Here is a 19,414-nt window from a genome sequence, read left to right on the forward strand (position 1 = left end):
GAGAGAAGGATTCGTTTTTATTACATCTGGTAGCATCCTAAATGAAATTAGTCAAATCGCCTGCGCTCGGAAATTTTCTAACTGTCTGTGTGTTAAAACTTTTGACCCGCATCACTTCCATTTCTGCAACCTTTCCCCCAAGGGACCCAAGATAGCAGCAGCAGTAGCAAGTGTATAATAAATGTATCCTCTCCTTCCCTCGAGTAGCTAGTGACTATGTTTAGAGAATGTCGTGCAAAACACGAACGCAGCCTGAAAAAGCCCAACATGGTACAGGGGGCGCTTGGTCTTTTGTCATGTTAAATTTTATTACATTCATTTCGTTGAGTGGCAGTGTGGAGGATGTGGTGGAGGTTCGCATTCCGCTGCCGACGGGAGTGGGATGGGTTTTCTATGTTGGTTTTCATCGCATTTTTATCGTCATTCCTTTGCATGCAAACGACAAACGGAGGGGATGAAAATTGTTACTTTTCACACCCAACCGCCATGGAAGCAATCCATTTCTGTGAATCCTCGGGGTGTAACACGCAATTCTAGGGTGTAGTATCAGGTGATGCAATCTCACTCTGCTCCCTTACAGATCTTGGCAGATTGATAGAGGTGTGATTCATCGGGCGGGGGAAAAGGAAATTCACACTTCATCAAATAAATTCACGTTTTTAAAAGTCAATTGTCATCGGAAAGATAATTTCAATTGCGGGCGATGATTCAAACCCGCACTTTCGTGTCACTTACAATTGAAGAAGATTTAATTTGATAGCACCAGCAGCTGTATCGCATCTATAGATTTTCAAAATGCAAATAAAATTCAATCAAGCTGGTCGGATCAGAAATCATTCCTAGGGTTGTGATATTGATCGTTGACAGAAACAATTTAAAGTGATAGTAATTGAAATGTTCTTTTCAACATTCACGTCTTTGATTTAATTCATTATTTTCATATCAGTATTGGACACGGCATAACTAAGATAAACGTTTTCAGGCATATTCTTGACTAATGATAAAACTGGCGGAATGTTCTTGTATAGCTTCGCTATCTACAATGTCTAATTCTAACAGAATAAATTAATTAGTAATAACACAGTCATAGTTTCGTTCGAGAACGGTTCCCTCTAGGAATAAGTGAACTTTCTGTAAGAACTTAACTCCCTAGACCACTACTGCGTTCATTCTCCAGCGTATGCCTGACAATGTTAACTTTTTTGGCCGAAGTGGCCTCACCCGCGTCTTCAACTACCACCGTCACCGATTGGTTCTTACAGCTGGGAACCACCATTGTCGGAATCGACCCACCGTTACTCGTCGTTGGAATGATTTCGTTGGAATTCTCAGCGGCGGCCGTAACCGCATTCGCCGCCGACGGACGATTGCCCAAGAAATTGTATCGAATTTCCTCTAGCTTGGCACCACCTCCGAGCAAATCCTGGGACTGCGATTCGAACAGTTTGATCACCGATGGCCGATGGACTTTAACCGGTTCGTATCCGGCGTATTTCTGTTGTTGCTGCTGCTGTTGCCTCTGCTTGAGTTGCTCAATCGCGTCGTTGTAGCTGGGCAGACCGGATACGATCGTGTAGCTCGGCAGGGATTCCACGTCATACGGGGGAGGCGTCTCAACGTTCAACGTAGAAAGTGTCTGGGAGCGGGCGATTAGCACTGTAAGAAAGGTAACAAGAGAAAAAGAGGAAAACTCATTAGTGACACGTCGTCACGAAAGTGCCATTCTATAATTGACGCTGTCTGTCAATTTAAGAGACGGTCACAAATTTATCACAGTTGGAGTGTTGCGCCTGGTACAGACGCCGACGGTTTCCAAGAAACTCGTTGTCGGGTGAAAATCCGCCCTGGAGGGAAGAGTCCAGTCGGCGGGAAAAAACAAAAATAATAATCATACGATTGAGGAGTGAATCGGAGTGGCTCTGATTTGGTTACCTACGCTACGTAATGTCCTGATAAGCCCGGGAGGGATTTTTTTCATTACATTACTAACGACCGAAAGTTATTATTAGAATCCCAATGATGAATACGTTCTCATTGCTATATCCCAGAGTTACTGGCTGCAACATGAATACCGGTATAGTGGAGGGTGAATTATGTGTATATAGATATATGTGTGTGTGTGTGCTTGTTTCCAACATCCACATTTATCCGGCCCTTCCAGGGGATTTTTTAAGGTCAAGCGAACCAGAGATGCAGACATAATTAACCAACAAAGTGTTTACTGTGGAAATGTCGTCACGCTTGGACAACGTTAGGAAAAGCAAAGCGGGTCGGTTTGAAGAACTTTTTTCTTAACCTGTTGTGTGTGCTTCTCTGATTTGATTTATATTAATAGCATTTCCTCTCTTACCTAATTTTTCTGTGCTTTTTTGCAAAGCATCCGGCCAACGACTAAATTACTGTTCTCTCAACCATTCGGCTAACCAAAAGTTCGATTCGTTTTACCAATTGCTTTCCGATTCGACTCGTATATACAAAATTTACCCCCTACCAATTTACATTTCGTTTGTTTTGACGTAGGACTACTTCTTTCGTTTCTATACTGGGGTGTAAGTTCAAAGTTTCGAGAACGAAAGCGTTACGCCAGAGAACGAGATTTTGAGCGTTAATAGCTCCTAAATAACTGAACGATATGGTACGATAAACACTTCATTCGAAAGATAAAATGTCTACGCGTTATTTGCTTGTTACTTTTTGATCCAAAAACTTGTTTCAATAGCCCTAAAATTGCTTTCAAACAGGCTATTGAAATCACACCAATCGGTATATAAGAAAGTGCCGCTCGAAAATCCACTCAGTTATGACCGCGCAACGATTGAGGTACGATCGCTGGAATGGATGGATGTTTCCCTAACACAGCATTCAAAATCATGGAGCCAGGGGAAGCTGGCATTACAAATTAGATGCAACCAGCGGTACTTTTGTACTCGTTTGCGCTTTTGCAAATCGGAATGTTTCCCTAACACAGATTTCAAAACAATGGAGCTTGGGGAAATCGGCATTGCAAAATAGATGCAAGTTGTGGGTACTTTTGTACTCGCTTGCGTTTCTGCAAATCGGAATGTATCGACACTGATATTGTGCAAACCCTCTTGATGAAGGCTGAATGCACAGCAATAAAAAGTCGAGGCTCAACGTGTTAAGTGTGTTTTACAGAGTTCTATCGTATTTTGATGACATTCAGTACTCTTGAAGTTCTCGTACTCAAAATTTCAGTTTCGCGTTCAAAATAGGAAGTTATTTTTGAAAAATGCCCAAAAAAGCGCAAAAAAAATTTCGATCAGCATCCGAAATTTGATTATTGAACATCACAAAACTGGCAAAAGCAACCGTGATACTGCCGATATTGTCCAACCTCACAACAATACGGTCGCTAGGATTGTGCAGATGTACAAAAAGTGTGGTTCTATCTCACCAGCTAAGCAATCGGGGCGACCGCTGGATCGGGGACTATCAGCTCCGAAAATTGCGAAACAGATTGAAAGCGAGTTTTCCATTCAACTGACATCACAATCCGTAGGAAATCGTCTTCATAAGAAAGTTCTTAAGGGTAGAGTAGCACTTAAGAAGCCATGGTTGTCCGCAAAAAATATCAATAAAAGATTGACCACTTCAGGACCACATTTCATAGACCAGTCATCGTGTGGTGATCTATGGCTACATCCGGCGTTGAAGAACTCGAGTCATAACCAAGGAGGTTTGTTTGGACATTTTGAAGCGAAAACAACCAGCGTCTGCACTAAAGCTATAGTTGAGGTGCAGATATACGTTCCAGCAAGACGGAGGTCCGATGCACACCTCAAAGCTGGTTCCACAATGGTTCAAGGAAAAGCGTATCAAGATTATGAAGTAGCCAGTAGAGTCTCCCGACCTTAATCCGATCGAGCATCTCTGGTTAATTTTGAAAATTATGCTTCAGGAGCAAAAACCAACAAGCATCCAGCAATTGTAGCAGGTAATCACAACTGATTGGGAAAAAATCACCCTGGAAACAACGGTTAAGCGTGTTGAGTCGATGCCACGACGATGCCGAGCAGTTATTGAAGCCAAAGGTGGTCACACGAAGTACTAAATCTACGTGAGCTAGAGATGGATATACTTTTTTGCGTTATCTTTTAACAATTTTTTCAACATCATTGCTCAAATGCAAGAGAATTTGTTTTTAATTTGAACACGCATGAGTTGGCTTCGTTTTTACATATATAATAATAAACTGAACAACAATTAACCGTGTTTTAATTTTCTGGTGGGTGGAAGAAAATTTTTTTTTTTTTTCAAGGTGGATTAACTTTTTTGGCATCGTTTTTTGCATACTGTTTATGTTTGATGTAGCTTACAAAATGATCCCGGAAGGATTTTTCAATATTTGATTTCGTTGGCAAGTTACAGCCAAAGGTATGAGGTCACCTCAAGGGATATAGTATTGCTGTAGGAATTTTTAAACTCATTTTCCCGAAACCATGTTTTTTCAGCTGGTGGTATCGATATGTCAGGGTCTATTCGACCGATTGTCCTAAAGTTTCAAAATATTCATTGGAATTCGTTCTTCGGCTGCTCGTTGCGTCAGAACCGATACCACCAGCAAGTATCGATTTTCAGGCAGCATCTACTCGTCCAGCTGGCGTAATAATCATTATTCGTGTACTTAAAAATGAAAAATACATCTTCAAATAACAAACAATAAAAAAAAATACCCGAACACTTCAACACTTCTAACATCAGATATAAAATCACGAAAATTCATTATTTTTCGACCTTCCAGACCTGGCTCCTCCCTTAACCATATACGATCAACAACTCGAAATTTTGAAATTTGCGGCTTGGTCCCCCCTGACTTAACACCGACCATTTAAGTTTCGTATTGACTGATGCTATTGGTAGTTCAATCTTTTTATTCAGCACTAGCTGACCCGGCAATTTTCGTCCTGCCCAAAATTTATTTTTCGTTATCACATTCAAGTTTTGTTACTAAGCGCACGTACATGGGTCCAATCGAAGAACTGTTGATTGATTAATCTTCTAATATACCCTTTAAAATTACCTTTTACTTTAAATTTCCTAGTACTTCTATCAAAACTCTAGATTATTTTCAAACACAATTCTCGAAGATTTTTCAACCACTTGTAAATAACATGTCTCTCCGTTACATGGAATAAATGTTTGATACAGAAAGTATGATACAATAAAGACAGTCCTTAATCGGACAATTCCTTTCTCGAGTTTTGCTATTATCAACACATTCGGTGATCCATTATCTATCTATCTATCTATCCATCTATCTATCTTCTATATATCTATATATATATATAAAAATGGAGTGATGTCTGTCTGTCTGTCTGATTCTTATAGACTCGGAAACTACTGAACCGATCGACATAAAAATTGGTATGTAGGGGTTTTTGGGGCCGGGGAAGGTTTTCGTGATATTTTGAGACCCCTCCCCCCTCTCTAAGGGGGGCTGCCATACAAATGAAACACAAATTTCTGCATTACTCGGAAATTAACCAAGCAAACGAAACCAAAGTTGGCATGTGGAGGTTTTAGGATGCAATAAATGTTTCTATGGTGATAAGATACTCCTTCCCCCTCTCTTAGAGGGGGCTGCCATACAAATGAAACACAATTTTTTGCATTACTCGGAAATTAATCAATCAAACGAAACCAAAGTTGGCATGTGAATGTTCTAGGGTGCAATAAATGTTTCTATGATGGTTAGACAGTCCTTCCCCCACTCAAAGGGGGGGCTGCCATACAAATGAAACACAAATTTCTGCAATCTGCAAAAACACAATTAATCAAGCAAATGAAACCAAATTTGGCATGTGGAGGTTTTAGGATGCAATAAATGTTTCTATGGTGTTAAGATACTCCTTCCCCCTCTCTTAGAGGGGCCTGCCGTACAAATGAAACACAAATTTTTGCATTACCCGAGAATTAATCAAGCAAATTAAACCAAATTAGGCATATGGAAACTTTAGGGTGCAATGGATGTTTCTATGGTGGTTAGATACCCCTCCCCCCTCTCTTAGGGGTGGCTGCCATACAAATAAAACACAAATTTCTGCATTACTCGAGAATTAATCAAGTAAATGGGCGGGACGAAGTTTGCCGGGTTAGCTAGTTTTATATATAGATAGAAGAAGATATGGGAGTGCGTTTTATCACATCAAAATCAATTTCCAATTTCGAACAAAAATCAATTTCGTTAGCGCAAACATCAAATGGACTAACAACGTCTGTCACTATGTAATGGTAAAACATATGCGAATTTGAATTTTCCTAATTTTCCCATTTACCTTCAGAGTTTTCCGAAAATTTTCTATTGTCATGTTTGGTTGAAATATGTGTAATATTTTTGCTGGACTCCTTCTCTATTTCAGAGGAGAGAAAGGTCATAACATCATAGAAACATTTCTCTTATCCAAAAACCCTCACATCCCAAATTTAGGTCCATTTGCTTGATTAGTTCTGGAATTTTTCTGTACACTATACACCCCCCCCCCCTTCTTTACAGAGGGGGAGAAGGGTGAAACCACCGTAGACACATTTATTGCCCCCTTAAACCTTCACATTCCAAATTTGGCTCCATTTGATTGATTAGTTTTCGATTTATGCAAGAATGTGTGTTTCATTTGTATGGCAGCTCCCTCTTAGAGAAGGGGGAGGAGTGTCTATTCATCATAAAAATGTTTCGTGCCCCCTTAAACCTTCACATGCCAAATTTGGCTCCAATTTCTTGATTAGTTTTTGAGTTATGCAGAAATTTATGCTTCATTTGTATGGCAGCCCCCCTTAGAGAGGGGGAGGAATGTCTATTCATTCAGCGTTTCTTGTCCCCTTAAACCTTCACATACCAAATTTGGCTCAATTTGCTTGATCAGTTCTTGAGTAATGGAGAAATTTATTCCTCATTTGTATGGCAGCCCCCTCTTAGAGAAGAGGGAGGGGCGTCTATTCATCATTTTTGATTGAAATGTTTCGTGCCCTTTCAAACCTTCACATGCCAAATTTGGCACCATTTGATTGATTAGTTTTTGAGTTATGCAGGAATTTGTGTTTCATTTGTATAGCAGCCCCTCCTAGAGAAGGGGAAGGAGTGTTCATTCATCATAGAAACGTTTCTTGTCCCCTAAAACCTTCACATGCCAAATTGGCTCTATTTACTTGATTAGCTCTTGAGTTATGGAGACATTTATTCCACATTTGTATGGCATATCATATTTGTATGGCATATCATATCATATCATTCAGTTCTAAATCAACATTCGTTTCATTATGTCCGAAATTGAACTATTTCCGATTTGATATGTCGATCATCTGAATCGGTCCAGTAGAATGTTTGTGGTGGAAAAAGGAGTATTTTTTTCTCGAACCTTCGGCCAACTTAATCATAACTCAAAAACGAAAAAAACGCCGCTCTGATATTTGGATATGTTATGTTAAAAAACCTCAGCTTTCAAGAAAAAATATAAAAAAATATAGCTTATTCTAGTCCAAAGCCATGTAAACGGTAAAAAAAACAAATACAATCAATGATTGAGAAAATAAAATCCAAATTTTTTGCAAGTGTAATATTTTTCCGAGAGACTTCAAAAGTATCTTAAACATTGCCTCCGAATGTAACATTAAAATCGTAAATGATATCTCTTTTATGCTCTGGTACAGTGCAAGGGCGAAACCTAAGTTGCATGTTGCATATCTGATTTAATTTGCGTGTTAATATTAGCTCTGTAGCTACGCATGGTTTCGTAATGGTATTGACATACAACCATCCCATGCCAAACCTATATACACCCATACCTCGCTATACGGCCGCTCTTTATATGGCATTTCGCTACAACGGCCCTTTTCAATTAAGGCACGTTTCCGAATACGGCCTAAAATGATTCCCAATAACGGTAAAAACAACCTTTTTTTTTCGATGTCGATATATCTAGGTAGGTTTTTATTAGAGTGCAAATGAAAATGGCCATCTCGAATTTTCAAACGGAACTTCCTTAAAAATGTCGATTCCCACTACCCTACGCAAAATATCAACTCATTCGGACTTCATTTACTTGTGTCGCACAGCCGTCAAAGTTTGAATTTGTAATCAAAACAGTTTGTAAATCAAAAAAACAGTTTTTTGAAAACTGATTGATTCTTTATACGGCTTTTCGCTTTGCGGTCGAGTTTCGTGTAACGTATCTAGGCCGTAAAGCGAAGTATGGGTGTAGTGGTTTTCAGATTTTCATGGAAAGATGTAGTTTTGTTCCTTCTCGCAACATATTAGATTCTTCAAAAAAACCGTCAAAATTTCTTATTTAATATCCTCTACAATATTTGTCATACAGTCGGTGATTTGGTTTGGGGGCACTTTTTCATTAAGATACCATTCCCATTGCTCAAAAGTTATTAATTTATGAAAAGTAATTTTTGGAAAAAATAGTTTTTCCAATTTTTTCCAAAAATTACTTTTCATAAATTAATAACTTTTGAGCAATGGGAATGGTATCTTAATGAAAAAGTGCCCCAAACCAAATCACCGACTGTATGACAAATATTGTAGAGGATATTAAATAAGAAATTTTGACGGTTTTTTTGAACCCCTATGTGGTTTAACATGGGATCTATAATGAAAAACGTACTTTTTCGTTTATTTCATGGATGGCCTCAAAAGCTTCGAGATAAAAATTTGAAAAAAAATACTGAATGTGCATCTTACTACGGTGTATCAAGAAAAATCATAAAAAAATTTATAAGTACTAAAAATATTTGAAATTAGAAAAAAAAATTTGAAATTTTTTGTTGTGATTTAGAGATTCAGTACTACTCTAATTCATATTTAAATGTGTTCCTACGGCTTTTCTAGATATGTGTGATTTTTTTCAGTGTTGCGCGGCACAAAAAAATTTTTTTTAATATTTCCAAAGGTTCTGGGTAAGGGAGTAAAAAATCCCCCAAACCAAATCACCAGCTGTATGGAAAATATTGTATAAGGTACTAAATAAAACATTTTGGCAGTAGTACCATATATTTGAGTCCTTATAGTGTACACCATAGAATCTATGGTGAAAAAATGCATCTTTTCGTTTTTTTTCACGCCATTCTCAATAGCTTTGAGACAAAAAATATGAAAAAATACTAAAAGTACATCTTACTGAGGTGTATCGATAAATATCTTCAAACTATTTTTTCATCAAAAAATCTAATAATAATAAAAAATTAATACGCAGTACAAACAATTTTTTATATATTTTCTGGCATCTCGAAATTTTGTAAAAAAAAAATAAAACTTGTAAAAAAAAATAAAACTAAACGTTTGTATGTGTCTTTTTGACGTAGGATTACGTCTTTCGGGAACATATGGGGGTACAAATTGAATAACGAAAATCGATCGCATCGTGAAAAATGTCCAATTTCAAACGCCTTTGCTCAGTCATTTCATGACGGATTGATGAGATTTTTGCATCAAACGATTTCGGTACTCTATAACAATTTTTCACCTTGAATAAAATAATATATCATGTGACTAACTATCGAATAATTGAAAAATCTCAACCCCTATCCTAACGGAAATACCCACTTCTGATTGGTCGAAATTGACGACACATGTGGCGGGTCCCTAACAGAGACATCAAAACCAAGCTGCCTAGGAGAAATCGGCATTGAAAATACATGAGTGTAGGGGGAACTTTTGTTCCTACTGAAATGTGTTCCCTAACAGAGACACGAAAACTAAGTTGCCTGGAGGAAATCGACATTGCAAATACATGGAAGTAGGGGCAGCTTTTGTTCTCACAGTGTTCCCTAACAGAGACATCAAAACCAAGATGCTCGAGGGAAATCTGCATTGCAAATATATGCCAGTCGGGGGCATTTTTATATTGCAAGTAAGGTGAGTGATACGATTAATTCTAAAAAATTAAATTTAAATTTAGAACTTTAAAGTGGGTTGCTTCGTGAAATTGCATATCAATGACCGATTGTGTATTGTGAAAAATTTAGCACAAGTGTTAGTGTTAAATTCTATATGGTAGCAGTTGTATTAAAAATGACTTGAAATATGAAACGATTTATTTGAATTTTCATAAATAAAAACCAAGGTGTGTTACCGCTCGAGAACGGGTCGTTTGGTTTAAGCTGTCTGTTTTGTTGTGTTCGTTTTCACCCAAGGAAAGTTTATACGGCGAGAAAGATTGGAAAAGTGAAGAAATATAAGAAAATGTGATTTCTCATATGCTCTACATATAGTATCAGGTGTTGTTAGTCCAATCAAAATTCGCATTGGGTTGAATAAACACTCAGGAAGTAAAAATTATAAAAGAACATTATCTATCCATTTCTAATATGTTTTCTCTATATTAAAGTAACATGTTTTTATCGGTGAGGAAAAATGGTAATTGTGTTCGGTATTGGTTATTATCTTATATTACATTGGTGAGTTCTTTTTCTCTTTATTTCATCCGTACATAACACAGGAGGCATCTCGTCTAGGATCACAGAAGACGGTTTTCATGATATCTCGTTTCACTTCGGTATCTTTTATCTGATACGCACTATCCATCGACTGTTTACCATCCTTCTGTCATCATCACTCGGTGAACACTGGTGAAGTGAACCAACAATACCCAACAACCAAACAAAACGGCCCTTTTCATGGCCTCCGAATCATAATCAAAAAGTTTAACGATGTAATTCTTCAAACATATCCAAAATCAATAGATAGCCTAACGGAATCCTACGTCAACTATGCGGTCGTGTCTCGGACACAACCCTCCTGTGACTTTTTTTTCTACATTTGACGTAATTTTTCCTGAATTTTTAAGAGCATTGCGAGACACAAAAATAATTTTCTTCATCGTCAGAATTATTATTTTTATTTTCTTGAAATCGATTATTTTATTGTTTTCAATTGAGGGGCTCAGAATGCGTTCCAATTTGAGTTTGCTATAGAATCTGATAGATGAGGTTCTGACCTACCTTCCACATTGTCAAATACAGCTGGGAATGAGTTTGCAGCTAAGTTATGACCAAAAGAGAGAGTCGATGTAGAGAAATCGATCAAATCACTTACACCCCTTTCATTCTAAGCCCCTCAATTGTAAGATAAATAAAAAAAAAATCAGATATGTCATTGTTATAACAAGTTGGTTCACGTAACACAACTTATGTAGTATCTTGAAAGTTTCAAATAAGAACTTGTGTTAATTAATAGGGGTTGATTTTTAGACCTCGTCGACCCCCAATATCAGTTTTCGTTTATATTTACCCCTGAGAACCCTATATGGATACCAAGAGGTCGACATAAACCACTTTGAAAAAAGCCTGATTTAGATAATATACCAGTCGGCCGCAATAATAATAAACTTACACGTATTTCCGATTAAATTACTTCATCTTGTATCGTGTTATCCAGATCTGATTCCCAGTTTTTTGTTTACAAAACTGAAATAAATGCGATATAAAAGCTATTTGACTTGTTGCACTAAAGATATTAAAATATATCTTCTTCTTAAATGGCCCAAACTTTCCTTGAGAAACTTCGCCTTCTCAGTGTAGTATTACTTCTGTCATTTTTTTTAGTACTAAGTTCAGATTTCTATGCCAATGAACCCGCCTTGAATGCATTCTGAGTGGCAAGCTCTGAAGTATGCGTGACCAAAGTGCAAGTCGGAGGAAATTTCTTTGACGAAAAATTCCCCCGACCAGAACGGGAATCGAACCCCCGGCATGTTAGGTGTGACGCTCACCACTCAGCCACGGGAGCACATTTTAAAATATTCAAGAAATGCAAAAATACGAAAAACATGAAAATAAGTCAGTTGTGAAGCATATATGATGCTTGTTGTTCCAATAACCATTTTATTTTATTAGTTATTTGTAATATCTAGAATTTACGTTCGTTCCGTCAAGGGGAAAATTTTCTATAATTCTTCTCCAGAGCATACTTTAAAAATACATCCAAATCATTGAGTTATGTTTGAATATGTGTATTATAAAGGTAGAAACATGCTATTAATATTTAATTTTGGAATCTCATAAATTCCCACTCATCACTGCTGTTTCATTCATGACTACATTTATCGATAGCACTTTACACAATTTGTCAAAATAAGAAGGACAAAGCTTCATTATTTGGAATCTTCAAAGGTGGAGTTTTCTACAAGCATAAACTCGTACTTCTATAGCTTTCCGAAACCTTATGCCGGATGTATAATTGCTTTCAGCATTCTCAATTTGTCATTTTAGAAACATTTTAGTACAAGTTGTGGTCGAACAATTGGATGTGTAACAATCAAATAAATAACAATTTGAGTATAAAAAATTTAAACAGAAACTTACACGAAAAAATCTCCCTAATAATAAGTTTAATTGAGACTGATATGAATTATAAAATGATCACGACTACAAGGGGAAGGGATATTTAACACAATGTTATTGCAGAGACACTAACCTTGACCAGGCGGGCGCCTACGAATACCTACTACCGTTTGGCCAACCATGCTCTATACTATGCAAGAACATTTTCCGTTGTTGAATAGAATCTCGTTTCATCTAAAATGTGAAAAAACCGTCCAATACTTTTTATTCATAATTTTATTTCTTTAATTTGTGAATAACTCGTCTAATTTAAAATTTTGTGCGATTGAAGTTAGAACCTGTTTATCATTCAATTATAATATATTCCAATTAAAAATAAATTATAACGATCCGATCCAACGGCTTTTGGTAGAATCATTCTGAACATCGGTAACTTTGTGTCACTTAGTTACACGCCTGAAATCAATCCGGCGTTTAACTGCTAACTATTCTCGGCAAAATCTTCACTCCTGGTCACCATCTGATACCATGCCGCCGTCTGGCCAAGCGATTCATGGGAAAATAAAGATGCAGCACCATCGGCTCTCGAAGGAATCGGCAAAAGTCGCAGTGCACACATCTGGGTCCAAATACGCTCCCCTCGCTTTCGCACGCTGCGTCACGAGTATGTATCTCTCATCGGTATTCGCATCAACGATATGTTTCAGCCACTTGCAGAAGCACAACAACAAGTCAATATACAGAGCCGACCATCTCAATGCAGCAGCAGCATCGGATGTTTGCGCCCCGTTTCCACTTGCATCGAGGCATTTTCCACATGACTCACACTTGAAAAACTAATAAAAATAAAATTATTGCCGTAAATACAAAAGAGGATCCCGAACGGAAGACGATTTCTGCTTTGCAACTTCTGAACGGTAGCGTGAGTGTCTTGAAGAAGACGAGGGGAGTATCCGAGCGTCGGGAAGAAAATTTATATGATCCATGAAACTAACTTTCGCTGCACGTTTTGCCTCGAAGGTGTGGGAAGTTTAATTTTCTGCTTCTCCCTCGTGGTTGGCTCCCTCCTCGAGGGAGATGATCCCTTTTTCTGACACGAGAAGCTGCTGTAAAAGGGAGCAACATGTTCGCTCGGTGGGGGAAGAAAGACACTTGAGTTTAATTAGTGACTTCTGATGGCTTCGAAAGTTGGATTTTCGTTAGGGGGAAATCCGATGGACACAGAAGTTGGTTACTGATGAGGCGTCAAAAATCCGGTGCTTAACATGGGAGTTTGGGAATAAATCAATGCGGTTTTGTCCGAGCAGCGGTATTGATGGGGTGTAATGACAATGGGTCCGCGAGTCAAGTTTTACCGAGAGGGGATATCACGATTATGCTCGGAATGAAATATGCGCTCGACAATGAGGGCAGCAATTTTATCTCGGCTCGGTAGCATTTTTTATCCACAACGCGACGAGATGAATCGCGCTCTAGTTTGAATAGCGCTCTCTAGGTGAAATTTGATCTGCTACCAGCATACGCAATCGAAGGAGTGCGCTTCCGTCTGCCGACCGAAATAGATCTTAATTGCCGCTCATTTCGTTAATACTTTGTTTTCATTAATAAATTTCGTTAATGTGTTTTTCTCGTGCTGAAATGATGATGCGATGTGGCGCAATATATGTGTTTTTTGTGTGTTGTATAATTAATTCCAATTGAAATATTACTTGATTTATGTGGATATTGGAAACCATAAAAGGTTTCAAACAGAAAAATTAATTGGAAAACGCATCTGAGAGCTCACGTCAAAATCAACTCTAAACTGACGGACTGTCAACTGTTCATTTTTCAATTCGACCAATGTATGGAGTGACCAGCTGCTCTATAGCCCTGCACAACAAAAAAAGAACACGATAAATCACCCATCATATCTGCCATGCTCGGTTCGGAATGCGTGGCACACTTCCGCTGTTCTACTCAAATCAGCCAAGGTAGTTATTTATTTAAAAAATTAAAACTTTCGCCTCAAGCTGGAGTGCTGGTAGGAAAAAAACGAAACATCTGTCTCCGCCTGGTGACCATAGCGAGCATCGATGCGTTCGAGAACCCCCTTCGATCTGAAAGCTTTTCTGTTGTTGCATTATGGCTAATAAATGACTAATGTGTATTTCCTTTCCGTTTATATACCTTTTGAGGCAGACCCAGGGTTTCCCGAATAGAATAAGTATGAAATTTACTACTTCCTGTCTGGGAGTCAGTTCTGGGTGCTACTGCTTGTAAATTTTCAATTATACACTCCTTTTGTTACGTGGCGTATTGTCTATCCATGTCAAAAAAAACGAAAAAAAAGAACAAACATAGCAAGGTGAGAAGGTGAAAAGAAAACCTAGAAAAACGGCACAGAGGGCCAGTTTGTAAGCGATTACCGTTGGTTTTTGAGTCGCGCCTCAGGTATGCAGACGGTTCTTTTCCGTAAGGCACGCAATTGTCGGAAGCCCCGCCACACACATGGATGTGCTGTGGTCACGGAACCCTGGTTAGTAGAGGGAAGCGGTCATACTGTGCTAGCTGTTGTAAAAGCGGAAGGTTAAAAGGCAAGGTGTTAAATTACTGGGCAAGCATGAATATATAAGTATGTATATCACCAATGCCGGAAGGAGGACAGAAAAAGCACTCTAATGGGTGACCGAAAGACCACCTCCGTGATTGGCAATTTTTTTTTTTTTTAAATAAAATATAACGTTTATTTCAAAAATATAAAAGAGTATTTACATCAAAAAAATTAATTTTCGCATCTTAAGTAGAATGCAAGTGCGCCAACATCAATTCTTCCGTTAATTTCATTAACATAATTGATGAACAGAATTAAAATTTTCAATATTTGACTTCGTTTGATAGTTGCTATGTTCAGTAGTGCTGGTCGCATTAGTTCTTCGAAAGAAAGACGTTGCCATTCCTCGAGTATTCCTGTTATTCTCTGTTGTACGTAAGCCCAAGCACGTGCTACCCGGAAACAGTCACTAAATTTGTGTTGCAACGTTTCAATCGCAGTATTACAGTGCAGACAGTGTTTGTCATTCGCTCTTTGAATCCTTTTCATTAATTGCCTATGTTCTGTCTTCTCATTTACGAACAGATACAAACTGCTTCGCTGGCTCGACGATAGTTGTTTCGTTAGAATATTCATCCAAACTCTTTTCCAATTTGTTCCCGGATTTCTCCGTTCAACACGAGGTGTTTCTGTTCGCTCCAGAAAGATTCGGTGGATTTGTTCACTAGATGGATTCGCTCTAACAAGTGGGGGGAGAAGGGGGATTTGTTGGGAAATTATCTTGAAGCAGGGAAGGTCTGTATGTGACGATTCAAGAGCAACGCTTTGCATTTGAAGACTGGTAGCTGCAGTTTCAGTCCACCATATTCGGTATCACGCGCTAGTTGCTCCATCGGAACTCGCGCCGGAAGTCCACGCCACAGGAATGACCCCATAAGCGACGTTATTTTCGCCTTGTGAACGCAATACGGCGCAAGAATTGAGGCCACGTACCAAATCTTCGCCGTGATGAATGTGTTTAGTACTATTATTTTCTGATAGAGGTTGAGATTTCTCAAAGAGTGCAGCCACAACTGCTGCGCAAATTTTGTTATGAGAGCGTCCCAGTTAATTTTGCTCATTTCTCGGATCGAGTTGGTGAAAAACACCCCCAAAATCTTCACTTTATCTGTTGTATGTAGCCACGGCACGCTTATTGGATTCCCATCAATGAGCCCGACGTCGATTGAAATCGTTTTGGATCTGTTTTGTTTTGCTCCAGCGGCACGTTCAAAATCATTGAAAAGCTCATTGATGAGCTCTATAGTATCAGTATTGGTAACTATCGCAGATATGTCATCTGCGTATGCCACCACGAGGTCGGAACCGAGTTGTCGCTCCAGCTTTGTCAGAAAAGGGTGGAGGTAGATGACGAAGAGCAGCATCGACATCGGATCTCCCTGCCGTACGGAGCGTTCGATCGGGAAGCGCTGCGAAAGGTGCCCGTTTATTAGCAAACGAGAGAAGGATTGTTCTGCGATTCGTGCTAGTAAGTCAACGAAGCTCGGATTTATTCCCAGCTGTCTCATTGTTTGATGAAGGAAGGAAAGAGATACCCGATCGAAAGCATGATCTAGATCGTAGCTTATCAGCTTCCCTTTTATCTTACTCGCCTTCAGCTGAGCAATTCTGTCTTTCAGAGACAGAGTGGCTTCGAAAATTGAGTGTCCTTCGTTGGAACACTTTTGCGCATCACTCAGTACCCGATGGTTACGTATGATCCGTTCAAGACGAAACTTCATAATTCACTGAGAATTTTAAAATCCGAATTTAGAAGACTGATTGGACGATATCCTCGTGCAGTATTTTCTGTTCTCCTTTTTCGTACTAGCACGATTACACCATTGGCGAACTCAGGAGGTATCTCGGATACAAGTGCTTCGTTTAAAACGAGATTCAGCTCACGATGAATGACGTCGAAAGTGTGTTCATAAAATTCGATGGGTAACCCATCGCTCCCAGCAGCCTTCTTTTTTGCTGAAGACCGAATTGATGCTAATATTTCTGCTGTTGTTATTTCAGCCATGCAGGCTTCGTTCAACTCATCATTTACAGGTATCACTCTCTCGCATTCGAAAGGATACCGCGCTGTCTCATCCACTTCTGACGCTGTGTATAACTCGGCAAAGTACCGAAGAAGATGATTTTCAATCGCTTCGGAAGTATTTAGATTTTCGTCGTTTACGCCACGCAGCTCTGTGAATATATTTTTTTACGTCTTCTCTCACCCAGCTGGAAGGTACTAATGTTTTCCCCCGCAATGTAAGTGTCGTTGATGCGCATAAAATGTTGGGAGAATGTGCGTTGATGTGCAAGCATTTGTGCTTTCACACGATTTATTGTGACTAGCATCGCTGGGTTTTGGAAATATCCATCATACGCTTGCCTCAGCTGGTTGTACAGCCGTTGATGCTCCGCATAGAATACGCTGTACGCCTCACGCGATTTCCGTCGAAAGAAAGACTGGATTCTTGGCTTTGCGTATGTTAACCACCACGTGAGCCAGTTTGGATAATATCGTCGTTGTCGAGTCACATATTGCCATGAAATCTGGAATTCATTAATGTTATCTGTTGTCAGAATATGGGGACGTAAAGACCAGTAAGCGCGACCGGGTTCGCGACCCAGGTTAGGGAGGCATATTCGAGCAGTTAGTGCTTTGTGGTTCGTGAATGAACATACATGTGTGGCCGCGTTTCGCAGATGCGTACTGAGTCCATGGCTGACATAAATTCGATCGAGCCTGGAGACAGAATTATGCGTTATGTATGTGGGTGCGGAAGTGGTGGGGTATAACTTCACCCAAATGTCGCTCAGTTGCAGTTGCCGAACGGTGGCTTGGAGAGCTGGGCTGTTGTTGTGTCCCTTCGAGTCACATGGTCGCAGCACACAGTTGAAGTCGCCAGCAAGAATCAAATTTTCTGTATTGTGCCGCAAATAAAAAGCGATGGTGTCAGTGAAAAAATTTTCTCGTTCGGCGCGCATTGCGGTGCCTGACGGTGCGTATATATTGGCTATAGTCGTGTTTTCGACCCGTAGGGCAATAAGTCTTCCGTTTAAACTTTTTTCAGTATGAGAGAAGCGTATATACTCCTTCAGCGCTATTGCCGTCTCTCTCCTCGACTGATCAACGTTTGTGACGACGTTGTAGCCAGGGATGAGGAGCTGCTCGTTCTCGACTTCTTGCAGAAAAACGATGTCCAGGTCCATCGTTCTGCAGAAAGTTCGGAGGGCATTCATCTTCGTTTCATTGGTGATCGTGTTGATGTTTATAGTGGCAACGTTGTAACTGGTCAGATGACTCATTGCTTGTTGTTTTGCTCCCTTTCGTCGTCGCTTTCCTCTCGTCGCCTCCTGCATTGGCGCCGTGCTCTTAAGCGTGTAGATGACATCGCCGATTCGTCTGTCTCGTTGCCATCGGATTTTCCACTAGCAGGTCTGTCGATCACTTCGCCACTAGCAGGAGGTTGTTGACCAGATGTACTGGGCAACGACCTGCTATCCGATGGTCGATTCGAACCCGATATAGGTATGATAGGGATAGTGAGCGGTGGGAATTGTGTTTCCGATTGTGTATCGATCGGTTCTATTGTAGGTACGGGAATCGGCAGCTGTTTTTGCTGCTGCTTCTGCTTCTTCGGCGGCGGATGCCGCAATACAGACGTTGAATGACTCGGTGTCGTTGTTTGTTGGACATGCGGTTTCGCAGTTGGTTTAGCATTCAAAGCTGCTGGCTGCTTCGTAGCATCAGCGTATGATTTTTGTACGAGCAGCTTCTTGTTCTGAACGCAGGACGCTCCGACGTGGATGAATTCACGACAATGACGGCATGTTTGACGCTGACCAAAATAGGATAGCAGCGTCAATTCGCCTTCGATGACAACCCATGATTCTATGTTGTGTTTTACGATCATTTTCACAACTCGGACACCAGTGCAGATACCCGGAAAAAAGTACTGCTGATCATTTCCGCATATCTGCTCTCGCACTGAGATGACGTCACCGTATGCGGAGAGGAATTTAGTGATGGCATCATCCGACACGTCTTCAGACAAATCGAATAATTTGACCTCCACTGCACCATCCTCCATCGTTATTCGTAGGGGAATCTTCACCCCTCCTTCCACTGTCACCTCGTGTTTTCCGTCGTGTTCTTCGCACACTTTTTGTGCCAGCGCCAGATCGACTACCTTCACGAAGGCACATCCGAGGCTTCGGCTACATTGGATTCTCGTCACTTCACCTGGTTTCAAGCCCAGAATAGTTCCTATGAAATTCTGCACTTTCGTGTAGTCCGGCTTGCGCGGCAACATCGCATAATCTATGCGGAATGTATTTTCGCGCCGTACCATCACTGAGCCGTAGTATGCGGAAACACACAACTGCTCGGCGATGAAAATAACGCGGCGAAACGATTTAGCTTGTATAGACTTCCTGGTTTAGCTTAAGAGAAAACACGTCTGCTTGGCTCGGAAGATGAGCGCTAACTATGGTAACGGCTGCACAATGAGTTGGCGGATATTTGATGGACTTTATCTG

The 19,414-nt window shown here is 39.9% G+C and overlaps 1 protein-coding gene across 2 annotated transcripts in view; it reads right to left on the bottom strand.

Annotated features, from left to right (window-relative positions):
• Positions 1 to 880: 880 nt before the first annotated feature.
• LOC129765384 (protein commissureless 2 homolog) overlaps positions 881 to 19,414 on the bottom strand; it is a 69,318-nt gene continuing 50,784 nt past the window's right edge. The window contains exons 2-3 of one of the 2 annotated variants that reach the window (XM_055765649.1): positions 12,437 to 12,537; positions 881 to 1,656 (exon numbers count right to left, since the gene is read on the bottom strand). In XM_055765649.1, the coding sequence (XP_055621624.1) occupies positions 1,142 to 1,656; positions 12,437 to 12,485 (564 nt within the window). In that variant the 5' untranslated portion in view covers positions 12,486 to 12,537 and the 3' untranslated portion in view covers positions 881 to 1,141. The remainder of the gene's footprint in view (positions 1,657 to 12,436; positions 12,538 to 19,414) is intronic. The other variant, XM_055765648.1, reaches the window with a different exon arrangement.

This window comes from Toxorhynchites rutilus, chromosome 2 (genome assembly GCF_029784135.1).
Source record: "Toxorhynchites rutilus septentrionalis strain SRP chromosome 2, ASM2978413v1, whole genome shotgun sequence".
NCBI lineage: Eukaryota > Metazoa > Arthropoda > Insecta > Diptera > Culicidae > Toxorhynchites > Toxorhynchites rutilus.